At 40.9% G+C, this 14404-nt stretch overlaps 1 protein-coding gene across 2 annotated transcripts in view; it reads right to left on the bottom strand.

The window, feature by feature from the left end:
• The window catches only part of SNTG1 (syntrophin gamma 1), a 473934-nt gene that overhangs the window by 163109 nt on the left and 296421 nt on the right, over window positions 1–14404 (bottom strand). For both annotated transcript variants that reach the window (XM_004275023.3, XM_049700609.1), the window contains exons 6-8: window positions 3490–3547; window positions 2629–2672; window positions 2494–2535 (exon numbers count right to left, since the gene is read on the bottom strand). In XM_004275023.3, the coding sequence (XP_004275071.1) occupies window positions 2494–2535; window positions 2629–2672; window positions 3490–3547 (144 nt within the window). The remainder of the gene's footprint in view (window positions 1–2493; window positions 2536–2628; window positions 2673–3489; window positions 3548–14404) is intronic.

Below are 14404 nucleotides of genomic sequence, written 5' to 3'. Positions count from 1 at the left end.
AATTTTAGAGTTTGGTTCAAAGTCACAAATTCAGAATCAGGGTGATGGTTGTTTGCAGTTCTAATTATCTAATGTTTTCTATCAATAAGACCATAAAAACAAAAAACAGATGAAACTCTTTTTCGATCTCAAAGCTGGCACCTGCTCTAATCTTTCTTGGTCAGGAAACTGGTAGCTTTTCTTCCTTAGCAATCTTCTAGCAAGAAGAATGGCCGGGGTGGTGTGGGTGAAGCCCAGAATTGATGATCGCACACCCAGACATGAGAAACATACAGATGCAGGTGCTGTGATGGCCTAATTCTAGTTATTTAGCTGAAGAATCCGTTAACAACAGTCCACTGAGTGCCCAAGCGGGGAGCAGGGATCCCCGGCCACACAGATCAAGCCTGTAGCTAGCTCCAGCACAGAAGCTACGGCTACACACCCTTGACGGCATCTGCGAATGACGCAGACTTCTAACCGTGGCAGTGAATAGTGTAGGCGAATAAGAGAAAGTCACAGGCACAAACAGCCTATCGTCATACCTTCCGAGGCTGCTTTCTGAATCTGGGCCTCTGGGGGCCCTGACCTGGAATGAGGAATGCGGCCCGTCAGCATGGTACTTAAAACCATCCGCACCTCTGAGCTTGCGGCGACCTTTTCTGCCCATATAAGTCCCTTCTTAAACATTTAATTAATATCTCAGTCCCACTGAGGTATAAGTCAGTCTGTTTGCTTAGATAATTAGCAGTGAAGACAAAAGCACCTAATCACTGCTGCAAAGTGAAAGATGGGAAGCAAATAAGAATATCACTACCTACACTTCAAAGCTGATATGCTTAAACCTCTCAAAAGAGTAAAAGTTTGTTGTGAAGGGCCACGTGCAATTTGCGATACAATCTTAAATCCCTCTTTGAAACAGAAGGAACACCATTGGGAAGCGGCGTGATTAGCGCATTCTCATCTTTCATGCCGCGGATCTGTTTAATCAAAGCCTCATCACAGTAAGTGCAAGCCTGCTCCTTGCCTCTGAAGGGCAAACTGCAAACAGGACTCCATGGAACAGTGTGCGGTTTTGGAAGAGAATGCACTTGTTTTTGCTCCCTGGACAATGAATTTAAAATCACGTTGTACTTTTGAAAAAAGACTAAAGTTAAAATATCTTTGCTTACAGGGCTGTATTTGAAATCTGTGTATATTCAGAACCGAGTAGTCTGTGATGTGCTGCTTCTCATTTGTCTAAAACTCTGTTCTCAAGTATTGCTTTTCCCTGTACCTCTTTGACATAAGCCTGAGACCTGAAGTACGTATATTTTATGCGAGGTTCACCACGGGCTGATTTTTCAAAACTCAAGTAGGATTTTTGAGAGAAAAACTGAGCGATGAGTATGGACGCACTTGCCTGTCCCACAGAGAGCGCTCTCCAACAGCTCTGCTTGTGGAGCTGGGGCTTTTCAGATGCTCGGAGTTGCCTCTTTGAGGCCTGAAATATGTAAATATAGCAGAAGAGTTTTCTCCAAATTGTAGCAGGGCAACGTCTTCACAAACCAAGTGAACTGGAGCCGCGAGAAGCCGAAGGTTTACGGTATTTTCATTTTGTTTGACCCCTGAGTACAAACCTTTAGGCGTATTTTCTCCTCTCTCCCTTCCCTTGTGAGCTGATGTGGGGATTCAGTGAAGGTTCTATGAATGTTATTAAATTAGCTGTGAAAAACATTTCCCAAACGCCTGACACCGGCCTGCATCACTTTTCTGCATCATTTTTTATGTCCTCCCTCAGCTCCACAGAAGCTGCTCAACCTTCCAGCTTCTCCCAAGGTGTAGATTAGAGGCCGCTGACAGTGAAACTGCTGGGCCCGTTGTTAAAATACAAATTCCTGGGTCACATAAGCTGAGTGAATTCAAGGATCTGAAGCCGGGCTTCACATCTGCACATTACCAACATCCAAGAAAATACCACAGTAAACACTGCTGATCTTTCTGTGTAGCTGTCTAGTGAGCTGAACCTGTGAACCTTGAGATGAAGTGTCTCTAAATGTCGTCTCTGTCTCTGTCTCTCTGTCTCTCTCTCTGTCTCTCTCTCTCTCTCACACACACACACACACGGTCTTTACATGCTCTTCCCATTGCCCCAGCTACTAGATGAAATTTTACAAACATAAATTTTTTTGTTTATAAGCTTCTAAACATTTGCAAAGATTTAGAGATATATTTCACCTAGAGATGCACTTAGTGGGCACGGACTAGTAGGAATTAACTGAAAAACTGGAAAACATAGCAAACAGCTGTATTTCTTTGAATTACATTTTTTTCTTAGTGATACTCACTGATCTGTTTCTAATATACAAAAAAAACCCCCAAATACCAAGTAAGAGATTATCCGAAAGTCTGACAGCACACTGGACCAGCGTCATATTTCCTAATGAATAAAATGAAAAGTTTTTAGCAATGCCCTAAATCCTCATTTGCACATGGGGAAAATTATGATATTAGGAAAAAGTAAAGAAAACTCACCACTTCTTCATGTCTGCATTTCCTCACATTAATCCCGTTTATCTGCAATGGAAAGAGAGACACGGCTTCATGTGGTATATTGTGAATTGACCTTATGTTTTGGTTGCACATGGAAAATAATGGTAAGGTGTATACCTGCAGAATTGCGTCCCCAATGAAGAGCAGTCCTGAGAGCTCGGCTGTGAATGGAGAAGGACAATTGATTAGGCATCGTCTACTTCCTTCACACAGATGAAAGAGTGTTTAATTAAATAAAGTCAAAACTGATAAAAGGGAAAAAATGAAATGTTTTATATGGGTAGCATCTTAAAAGATCCACAGGTAATAGAAATGCAAAAACAATCACGATTCAACTCCTATGATTGAAACATGAGCTGAATTGGAACACATGCTGTGATAGTTCCATTTCATTCTATCATTTCAGATCTTAGTTGCCAGAAATTGGCCACACTTCTGGATGGAGGACTAAATGTTCTCACGTTCTTATGAGAGCATTAAGGCATCTATGAAAACGTTTAGAGCTAGACATTCACTCCGTCAGCAATGGAACCAGCTCCCCGTTTCTTTTTAAACACTAGGCTGTCTCAGTGATTTCGGTCATTGTAACAGTTGGTTTACATCCTCAGAGTTTTTCCTGGATGAAATTTCATATGAAGGGCTGAGTTAAATTGCATATGAAAACTGAAAAAATATATATATAACTGGAGTTGCCTGTAACTGATGAGACTTGCAAGCATCAGAGCGTTTCTACACTTCCTTGTTAATGAGACACTGTGCAGTCATGCAGTCTCTGGCTCACACACAGCCACCTGCTCTACTGTCTTCCCTCCCTGCCCGCCGGGCGGGTAAAGGACTTGGACTCGGCAGTCAGAACCGTCACCTGTTGCCTGGTCATGGGACCCTGGCTGGTCAGTCCCATATACGAATTTATGATTCTAACTATTGTCTTTTTCCTCAGTGACAGGGACTCACAGGACAGCCCTCTTAACACTTTACCTCTTTGCTCCTTGGAGATTTTTGAAATGACAACTGGAATGTTATGTTCCGCTCCCCCCTGAAAAGAGAAAATCATATATCGTGCTTTTTAATCTCAAAAAATTAAATACACAGCCTTTAGTTAGGAAACTATACAAGTTATGAACAGCATGTGAATAGACACCAAATAGAATTAAAATAGACCCCTGGAATTTTTCTACCAAATAGATTGTCCTCCCAAGAAACTTATCTGTTTAGAATTTCTCTGTGACATGCAATAATTAATAGCAGTTGACTTTGAAAATGTCAATTTTTAAAATTAAGATTGGTGAGCCCTTAAGAAGGCATTTCCTCCAATGTGTAGCAGTGCTGCCCATTGTAGAAATTCATACTTAGGGCTCCAAACAGTAGATAATGATGTATTTCCATTATCTGGCTGAGTTGTTCTATGCTGGGGACCAAGCAAGGGCCCCTTTGGATGCTGCATGGCTGGAGAAACTACATACACAAACTGGTACCAAAAAACAGACTGTGTATATGCCTGATGGGGAAGGGTCATTATATTCCTCTTTGTGTGAAAGTGCATACTAAACAATTAACAGAATACAGTAAACTGACAAGAATATGGCAACAGTGCTTTGTCTAATTGACCAAATAAGATAGAAAAAAATAAAGAAAAATAAGTAAGCTAAACTTATGTGGACGGAAATAAAATAACTCCCTGAAGTAACTGCATAAACTTATGGTTTTTATATAACAGATTTGAGAAGGTTGAAAGCAATAGTTGAAAACTCAAGTAAGTGCATCAAAGAATAAGACTTCATGTAGAAAACAAGTACAGCACTTTTAACATGGGTAGTTGAAAAGATAATCTAAATTTCCATGGGGTTTCTGTAGCTTCAGAATAAGTAAACCTCCTAAGCCTTTTTTCCTTCAAGGACAAAAATTATTTTAGACAAGACATTTTTTCCCATGAATGTCCATTTTTAGCACTGAGTTGTCAATATATTTAAATATAAGATAGGCAGTAGTTGTAGAGAACAGCAGTGGCTTTCAAGCTTTTCTTGGCAAGTAGTCCTTTCTACTTCTGGGATATTAAGAAGAGACGTGATAAATAAAATACTGAAAACTGTCTTACCCAGGGTGAAATTCAAACCCACCCCTGAATCTCCTGTTCTCACCATTTCCCACCAACCTGACATTCACCCACCCACCCTCACTAAGTTTGTGCAGAAGGTCTCTGGCATAAGCTTCCTTGGCTTCTGATTCTGCTCTTGCATTTGTGTTTGTGTCCATAACAAGCCCTGATCCTGTCCAAGACAACCTCTCATCTGATCAAAGCACAGGACTGGGACTCAGGGTGCAGTACAGAAGGAGTGCTTCCTTAGCACAGTAAACCCGGAGCAGAATCCAAGCCCTTCATGTTTACCAGTCAGGGTCCCAAGTTCCCAACCCCTGCATTCTGTTTTATCTTTCCCCCTTATACTTATTAGCTTCTTACCTACTACAATCTCACACCTTTCCTACATACATTATTTGTTTTCTTTCGCCTAACCACAAAGCAAGTTCCACAAGCACAACACATTTATTTATTTATTTTGGTTATTTGTTTCCTGCATTGATGTAATGTCAGTGCCTGGAATAATCATTCTTTTTTAAGCTTTGAAATGTTTGTTGAGTGAATGAATAAATGAAGTCTAAAACCTTTCCAGACCTAAAATTGTTCATTCTTTTTTTTTTAAACAATTTTTTAAAGATTTTTTTGATGTGGACCATTTTTAAAGTCTTTATTGAATTTGTTACAATACCGCTTCTGTTTTGTGTTTTGTGCTTTGGGCCCCGAGGCATGTGGGATCTTAGCTCCCTGACTAGGGATTGAACCCACACCCCCTGCATTGGAAGGCAAATCTTAACCACTGGACCACCAGGGAAGTCCTGTAAAATTGTTCATTCTTTAAAGTACTTTGCAGAGGGAGACCTTCAAGACCACAGAGGAGTAAGACGTGGAGATCACCTTCCTCCCCACAGATACACCAGAAATACATCTACATGTGGAACAACTCCTACAGATCACCTACTGAATGCTGGCAGAAGACCTCAGACTTCCCAAAAGGCAAGAAACTCCCCACATACCTGGGGAGGGCAAAAGAAAAAAGAAAAAACAGAGACAAAAGAATAGGGACGGGACCTGCACCTCTGGGAGGGTGCCGTGAAGGAGGAAAGGTTTCCACACACTAGAAGCCCCTTCACTGGTGGAGACTGCGGGCAGCGGAGGGGGGAACCTTCGGAGCCGCAGAGGAGAGCGCAGCAACAGGGGCGCGGAGGGCAAAGCAGAGAGATGCCCGCACAGAGGATCGGTGCCGACCAGCACTCACCAGCCCGAGAGGCCTGTCTGCTCACCCGCCGGGGCGGGCGGGGCTGGGAGCTGAGGCTCAGGCTTCGGTCGGATCCCAGGGAGAGGACTGGGGTTGGCGGTGTGAACACAGCCTGCAGGGGGTTAGTGCACCACGGCTAGCCGGGAGGGAGTCCGGGGAAAAGCCTGGACCTGCCGAAGAGGCAAGAGACCATTGTTTTGGGGTGCGCAGGGAGAGGGGATTCAGAGCACCGCCTAAATGAGCTCCAGAGACGGGCACGAGCCGCGGCTAAAAGCGCGGACTCCAGAGACGGGCATGAGATGCTAAGGCTGCTGCTGCCGCCACCAAGAAGCTCCACACCCGCTTCCGGGGAGCCTGTGCAGCCCGCCACTGCCAGGGTCCCGGGACCCAGGGACAACTTCCACAGGAGAATGCACGGCACGCCTCAGGCTGGGGCAACGTCACGCTGGCCTCTGCCGCCGCAGGCTCACCCCGCACTCCGTGCCCCTCCCTCCCCCCGGCCAGAGCCCCCGAATCAGCGGCTATTTTAACCCCGTCCCGTCTGAGCGAAGAACAGACGCCCTCCGGGGACCTACACGCAGAGGCGTGTCCAAATCCAAAGCTGAACCCCGGGAGCTGTGCGAACAAAGAAGAGAAAGGGAAATCTCTCCCAGAAGCCTCAGGGGCAGCAGATTAAATCTCGACAGTCAACCTGATGTACCTGCATCTGTGGAATACCTGAATAGACAGCGAATCATCCCAAACTGAGGAGGTGGACTTTGGGAGCAACTGTAGACTTGGGGTTTGCTTTCTGCATCTAATATGTTTCTGGTTTTATGTTTATCTTAGTTTAGTATTTAGAGCTTCTTATCATTGGTAGATTTCTTTATTGATTTGGCTGCTCTCTTCCTTTTATATATATATATTTTTTTTTTTTCAGTTTTCACTTTTTGTGAGTGTGTCTGTGTGTATGCTTCTTTCTGTGATTTTGTCTGTATAGCTTTGCTTTTACCTTTGTCCTAGGGTTCTGTCTGATTTTTTTTAATATAGTTTTTAGCGCTTGTTATCATTGGTGGATTTGTTTTTTGGTTTGGTTGTTCTCTTCTTTCTTTCTTTTATTACTTTTTAATTTTTAATAATTAAAATTATTTTAATAACTTTATTTCTTTTTATTTTATTTTTTCCTTTCTCTCTCTCTTCCTTCCTCTCTCTCTCTCTCTCTCTCTCTCTCTTTCTCTCTTTCTTTCTTTTTTTTCTCCCTTTTCTTCTGAGCCACGTGGCTGACAGGGTCTTGGTGCTACGGCCGGGTCTCAGGCCTGTGCCTCTGAGATGGGAGAGTCGAGTTCAGGACATTGGTCCACCAGAGACCTCCCAGCTCCACAAAATAAAAATGGCGAAAGCTCTCCTAGAGATCTCCATCCCAATGCTAAGACCCAGTTCCATTCAACAACCAGCAAGCTACAGTGCTGACACCCTGTGCCAAACAACCGACAAGACAGGAACACAACCCGTCCCATTAGCAGAGAGGCTGCTTAAAATCATAATAAGGTCACAGACACCCCAAAACACACCACCAGATGTGGTCCTGCCCACCAGAAAGACAAGATCCAGCCTCATCCACCAGAACACAGGCATGAATCCCCTCCACCAGGAGCCTACACAACCCACTGAACCAACCTTAGCCACTGGAGGCAGACACCAAAAACAAAGGGAACTACGGACCTGCAGCCTGTGAAAAGGAAACCCCAAACTCAGTAAATTCAGCAAAATAAAAAGACAGAGAAACATACAGCAGATGAAAGAGCAAGGTAAACACCCACCAGACCAAACAAATGAAGAGGAAATAGGCAGTCTACCTGAAAAAGAATTCAGAGTAATGATAGTGAAGATAATCCAAAACCTTGGAAACAGAATGGAGAAAATACAAAAAACATTTAACAAGGACCTAGAAGAACAAAAAAGCAAACAAACAATGATGAACAACACAATAAATGAAATTAAAAATTCTCTAGAAGGAATCAATAGCAGAATAACTGAGGCAGAAAAACGGATAAGTGACCTGGAAGATAAAATAGTGGGAATAACTACCGTAGAGAAGAATAAAGAAAAAAGAATGAAAAGAATTGAGGACAGTCTTAAGAGACCCCTGGGACAACATTAAACCCACCAACATTTGAATTATAGCGTTCCCAGAAGAAGAAGAGAAAAAGAAAGGGACTGAGAAAATATTTGAAGAGATTATAGTTGAAAACTTCCCTAATATGGGAAAGGAAATAGTCAAGTCCAGGAAGCACAGAGAATCCCATCCAGGATAAATCCAAGGAGAAACACACCAAGACACATATTAATCAAACTATCAAAAATTAAATACAAACAAAAAATATTAAAAGCAGCAAGGGAAAAACAACAAATAACATACAAGGGAATCCACATAAGGTTAACAGCTGATCTTTCAGCAGAAACTCTGCAAGCCAGAAGGGAGTGGCAAGACATATTTAAAGTGATGAAAGGGAAAATACCTACAACCAAGATTACTCTACCCAGCAAGGATCTCATTCAGATTAGATGGAGAAATTAAAACCTTTACAGATAAGCAAAAGCTAAGAGAATTCAGCACCACCAAACCAGCTTTACAACAAATGCTATAGGAACTTCTCTAGCAGGAAACACAAGAGAAAGAAAAGACCTACAATAACAAACCCATAACAATGAAGAAGATGGTAATAGGAACATACATATCGATAGTTACCTTAAATGTAAACTGATTAAATGCTCCCATCAAAAGACATAGATTGGCTGAATGGATACAAAAACAAGAACCATATATATGCTGTCTACAAGAGACCCACCTCAGACGTAGGGACACATACAGAGTGAAAGTGAGGGGATGGAAAAAGATATTCCATGCAAATGGAAATCAAAAGAAAGCTGGAGTAGGAATTCTCATACCAGACAAAATAGACTTTAAAATAAAGACTATTACAAGAGACAAAGAAGGATACTACATAATGATCAAGGGATCAATTCAAGAAGAAGATATAACAATTGTAAATATTTATGCACCCAACATAGGAACATCTCAATACATAAGGCAAATGCTAACAGCCATAAAAGGGGAAATAGACAGTAACACAGTCATAGTAGGGGACTTTAACACCCCACTTTCACCAATGGACAGATCATCCAAAATGAAAATTAATAAGGAAACACAAGATTTAAATGATACATTAAACAAGATGGACTTAATTGATATTTATAGGACATCCTATCCAAAAAAAACAGAATACACTTTCTTCTCAAGTGCTCCTGGAACATTCTCCAGGACAGATCATATCTCAGGTCACAAATCAAGCCTTGGTAAATTTAAGACAACTGAAATCATATCAAGTATATTTTCAGACCACAACACTATGAGACCAGATATCAATTACAGTAAAAAATACAAACAACACATGGAGGCTAAACAATACACTACTAAATAACCAAGAGATCACTGATGAAATCAAAGACGATATCAAAAAATACCTAGAAACAAATGACAATGAAAACACGATGGCCCAAAACCTATGGGATGCAGCAAAAGCAGTTCTAAGATGGAAGTTTATAGCAACACAATCCTACCTCAAGAAACAAGAAACATCTCAGATAAACAACCTAACCTTACACCTAAAGCAATTAGAGAAAGAATAACAAAAAAAACCCCAAAGTTAGCAGAAGGAAAGGAATCATAAAGATCAGAGCAGAAATAAATGAGAAAGAAATGAAGGAAACGATAGCAAAGATCAATAAAACTAAAAGCTGGTTCTTTGAGAAGATAAACAAAATTGATAAACCATTAGCCAGACTCATCAAGAAAAAAAGGGAGAAGACTCAAATCAATAGAATAGAAATGAAAAGGGAGAAGTAACAACTGACACTGCAGAAATACAAACGATCATGAGAGATTACTACAAGCAACTATATGCCAATAAAATGGACAACCTGGAAGAAATGGAAAAATTCTTAGAAAAGCACAACCTTCCGAGACTGAACCAGGAAGAAATAGAAAATTTAAACTGACCAATCACAAGCACTGAAATTGAGACTATGATTAAAAATCTTCCAACAAACAAAAGCCCAGGACCAGATGGCTTCACAGGCAAATTCTATCGAACATTTAGAGAAGAGCTAACACCTATCCTTCTCAAACTCTTCTAAAATATAGCAGAGGGAGGAACACTCCCAAACTCATTCTATGAGGCCACCAACACCCTGATACCAAAACCAGACAAAGATGTCACAAAGAAAGAAAACTACAGGCCAATATCACTGAGGAACGTAGATGCAAAAATCCTCAACAAAATACTAGCAAACAGAATCCAACAGCGCATTAAAAGGCTCATGATCTTAAGGAGAAACTAAGACGGTGAACAATGAAATCAAACGTGCAAGGTTGCAGATAGTTTCTAGAGATCCTTGGAAACTGGGAAAAAAATTAAGAATACATCTCCATTTCTTAGAATAAGATGCTGGTTAGCTAATATAAATCAAGCACTGATGAAGTTTTACATGATAGAAAGAGAAAACAAACTCATCCAGATATTATGGTTCAGATATTTGGGGGCAGAGAAGAACGCTGTTTATGTCACTCCAGGTTGGTGGTTGTTACCAGAGCATTTTCCTTTAACTGATTTTGCTTCTCACAGTTTTCTGTCCTTGCACTACTGAATTTAAAGATTTTCTCAGTGCTCAGATTTTTAATGCAGGTTACCATGGTGGGATGGTGGGAAACCTCTCCTCAGGGTTGGTCTAGAGATATCGATTTTCTGAGAGTCAACTCAGCAATCCCATTCTTCCCTCAACACCTGAGACTTACAAATACCTTTTAATAATAAGATACAACTAGCCCCTATTTTATCAACATTTTCCTTTTATATGTAAAATTTCTCCTGAAATTTGAATGGTTTGAATCCAAAGGTATTTTTTTTTAACTTTATTTCTTCAATCAGACATTTGGAGCTCTGAGAGAATTTTTAAGCTAGTTTAAGGAGATCACTTCATTAATTGATTAAGAGAGCTAATTTTAAGACAAAACTCAGGGGATAAAATTGGAACATAAAACCACAGTGCCTTCATTTATTGAATAAAATGTGAGAGCAGTCCAGCTCTATTAAAGTAAATTAGATTTAGCTCTGAACCTAATTGGGGATATTCCAAGTTTTCCAGACAGAAATCAAATAATGTGACTCATCCTGTTCAAGATAGGTGACAGGCTTCATGTTACACGCAGAATAAAAGCCAAGTCCCCTTAGCATCCTGTTATGTGCCCTCAGCATCCCCTGAAGCTTTATCCTGGACCCTCGTCATTCTGACAAGGACATCTACATACACGGTCCCCTCTGCCTGGAGAGCGGTTTACCTTTACTTTTAACCTCGTATACACTCTGGCCACATCCAGGAGTTCAGCCTAAGGGCTCCTTCCTCAGCTTCTCCTTACCTGCAGTGATTACTTCTATAGCACTGGATCATGGCTGGGGCTTACGTTTCTCTACATGACACTCTGGTCAATGTCTGCTTTCCCTCTAGCATGTAAAGGGCCTGACGTCAGGGCAGGTTTCCTTTACTATCTTCTCCTTGACCTATCCTGAGGCCCGCCAGGGTGTATGGCTTGAGGCCACGGTTTAGAGAATAAATGAATTACTTGAGCTCTGTTGATCCAGGGTAAAATGAGATTAGAAAAAGTGAGGTGACATTCTAGAGTGCATCCCAGAAAATATTAAAACACACACCACTCAGTTTTGAGATAGCCTTTCTACAAAGCATAATTAATTTTATAGCTAGCTAGGAACAAGGATATAAAGTCCCATCTAAAGCATTTTGTGCATGACTCTATCCAATGATTTTGCCAGTACAACTCTGAAATTCCACTAAATCAAACCCAGAATGTTTTTATAATGCTGGGAATCTTGCCAAATAAATCCTTTCAATTCAATATTTTCATTACAATCAATCAATCATATTCTGGGCTTTGGAAAGAAAAGGATACACAGACCCCAACATTACATATCCATTTAGAGAATGGAAAATACTTACGAACAGATAATAACAGACAGTAATTAAGGTTTAGAGCCCAGTCAACAGGTGTGGGAGAGGCACCTAAAGGAATATCATCCGAAAGAACATGGACAAATACCCTTGTACATTTGAATGCCACGCTTATCTGCCAAAATCACTCAGTCTAGCTCTGGCGAGATTACTGGCTTTCCCACATAAGTCATGATCGCCTTCAAATGGAAATCCAAAGTAGGGAATTCTATAGAGGCGGAAAGTAGACGGCTGGTTGCTCAGACCTGAGCCGGGGATGGGGTATAGAAGGCGGATGCTGACGGTATGGGTTTTCTCCTCAGTGGATGAAAATGTTCTAAAACTGACTGTAGTGATGGGTGCACACATCCGTGAATATAATAAAAATCATTGAATTGTACACTCTAAATGGGTAGATTGTATGGTATGTGAATTACATCTCAATAAGCTATTTAAGTTAAAAAATCATCCTTCAAATGATAATTCATCAGTGGTTTTACCTGATTCTTGGAACTAATGCACACTCTTCTAGCTAAGCTTTATTACCTGCTTATTACCCTCCTATTTCTGTGGTGCAAAGGTATGTACCCTGTACACACCTTTGGGGGAAACAGAAGAATCAGACTCAAATAATGAGAACAGGGCAGAATGAGGAAATGAATGCAAATGTGCCTGTGCTTGTAGCAACACTTGATATTTAAAGACTTTTGCCCTGAAATCACTAATAAATGAAAATACAGACATTTATGACAACTGCTATGAAGATGTATATGTTTGTTTGGTAAATATGATATAATTAATACCCAACCCTTGATATTAAGAAATTGTTTGCTTGATGCTGGACATTTCAATCCATTTATTTTAGTTTCAAATAAACCAGAATGTGAATAACTTAGAGAGGAAACATTATTTGTGTTTCCAAATAGAGAGCGTAGAGATAATTCAGTGCAGGTTTTACAGCTATAGAGCGTATTTATTGGGAATAAGGACTCTGTCATCAGCTTTGATGTGGGTTGCGGCCCAGCTCTGCCGCTTACAACAAACAGGTAAATTACTTAACCTCTTAATACTTAACCACTGTCTGTAGAGGTCCAGCAACAGTTACCCACTTTCTGGACACTAAAGACCAGAGGAAACAATAGAAAGTATTTAGCTCAGAATCTGGCACTTCAAGAGCAGTTAATAAATATTAGCAACTATTGTTTATAAATGATAAGATTTTAATGGAAATAGTACTTATACTTTCACTTTGATTGCTGCAAAGTTAAAGATTCCAGATGGAAATCACCTTTGATCACAAACATTTCCCTGATGGACGTGGATAACTTATTGTTTCGGGAAGAAAAGCTGAGTCTTTTGAAAAATACTCCACAAAACATTTTTCTAGTAATAATATTCAAAACACTCTTTCTCTAAAAGGTAATTCTTTTAATGACAAGGACCAGAGGTATGATTTAATAATGTGCGAATGGATGGTATTGCATTTTAAGAGACACAGAAGAAAAATTAAAGTCTCACGGAGTCAAGATGGCAGCTTTCTTTAAGGTGATTATATGGTAATTCTTACAAGAAGAACGGGGCAAAAATGCAAAACTATTAGACCCCTTGATGAGAAACTTTGGTGATTACTTGGGGTGTAGTGTGGAGATCATTAATTTATATTTAGAAATGGTAAGTATCTGGATGGCTCAGACAAGCGGACCAGAAAATGCAACAGGAATACTGATGCGCGTAGAGCAGAGCCAGAGGCCACGCGCAGATCAAGGTGAAGAGGGCATTCCTGCAGGTGGATGCAGGAGGACATAAACCAGGTGGATGCAGGAGCCTGAGCGCTTCTAGGAGCAGCTTCAGTCTGAGGACACAGAAAAATAGTTGATCATAAGTGGAAAGTTTAGTGATTCTTTTGTCCAGCTTTTGGAGAATGTTTTTTTTTGAAATCTAAAAATGTAATTAGAAGAGCTTGGTGTTTTAATGACATGCAAACAAAAACAAAAACTAATACAAGGGGAAAAACACCCAAGTTTGTGATTTCTGAGGGATGTTTGAATCAAGGAAGACTGAGTAATGGTAACAGCCACGAAGCATCCCAAACAATTGTCAGAAAAGATCCAAAGTTACAGCAGATACGGGAATGGCTCTAAAAAGCAGCACGAGACTAAAAATGGTGTAAAAGGGAAGGATTCCTGGAAGACTGAGAAAGGAGTGAGCACGCTGCTCAAACCCCAGAAGCCACTCACGGCCGAGTGTCAGGTCAGCAGCGAGGGCCGGAGTTCCTCTCTGCTCTTTTCTGAGGTCATGGATGGGGCTGGGTCCTGGACAGGGCTGGTCATGGATGGGGCTGGGGATGCACTGTGACTCAGAGACACAGGCGGGACCAGGTGGACATGTGTGCATGCCATGCCTCTAGATCCCACCTCATTGCACCCCAGGGCCAGTCACTAGATTTGCTAAATCGATAGATAAATAAATGGTCAGCATCAAAATATGAATTTTGCATTTAGGCTAGAATACTTTCTTAA

Source organism: Orcinus orca, chromosome 17 (genome assembly GCF_937001465.1).
Source record: "Orcinus orca chromosome 17, mOrcOrc1.1, whole genome shotgun sequence".
In the NCBI taxonomy this organism is placed as follows: Eukaryota; Metazoa; Chordata; class Mammalia; order Artiodactyla; family Delphinidae; genus Orcinus; species Orcinus orca.
This window is presented reverse-complemented; position numbering and strand designations above follow the sequence as displayed.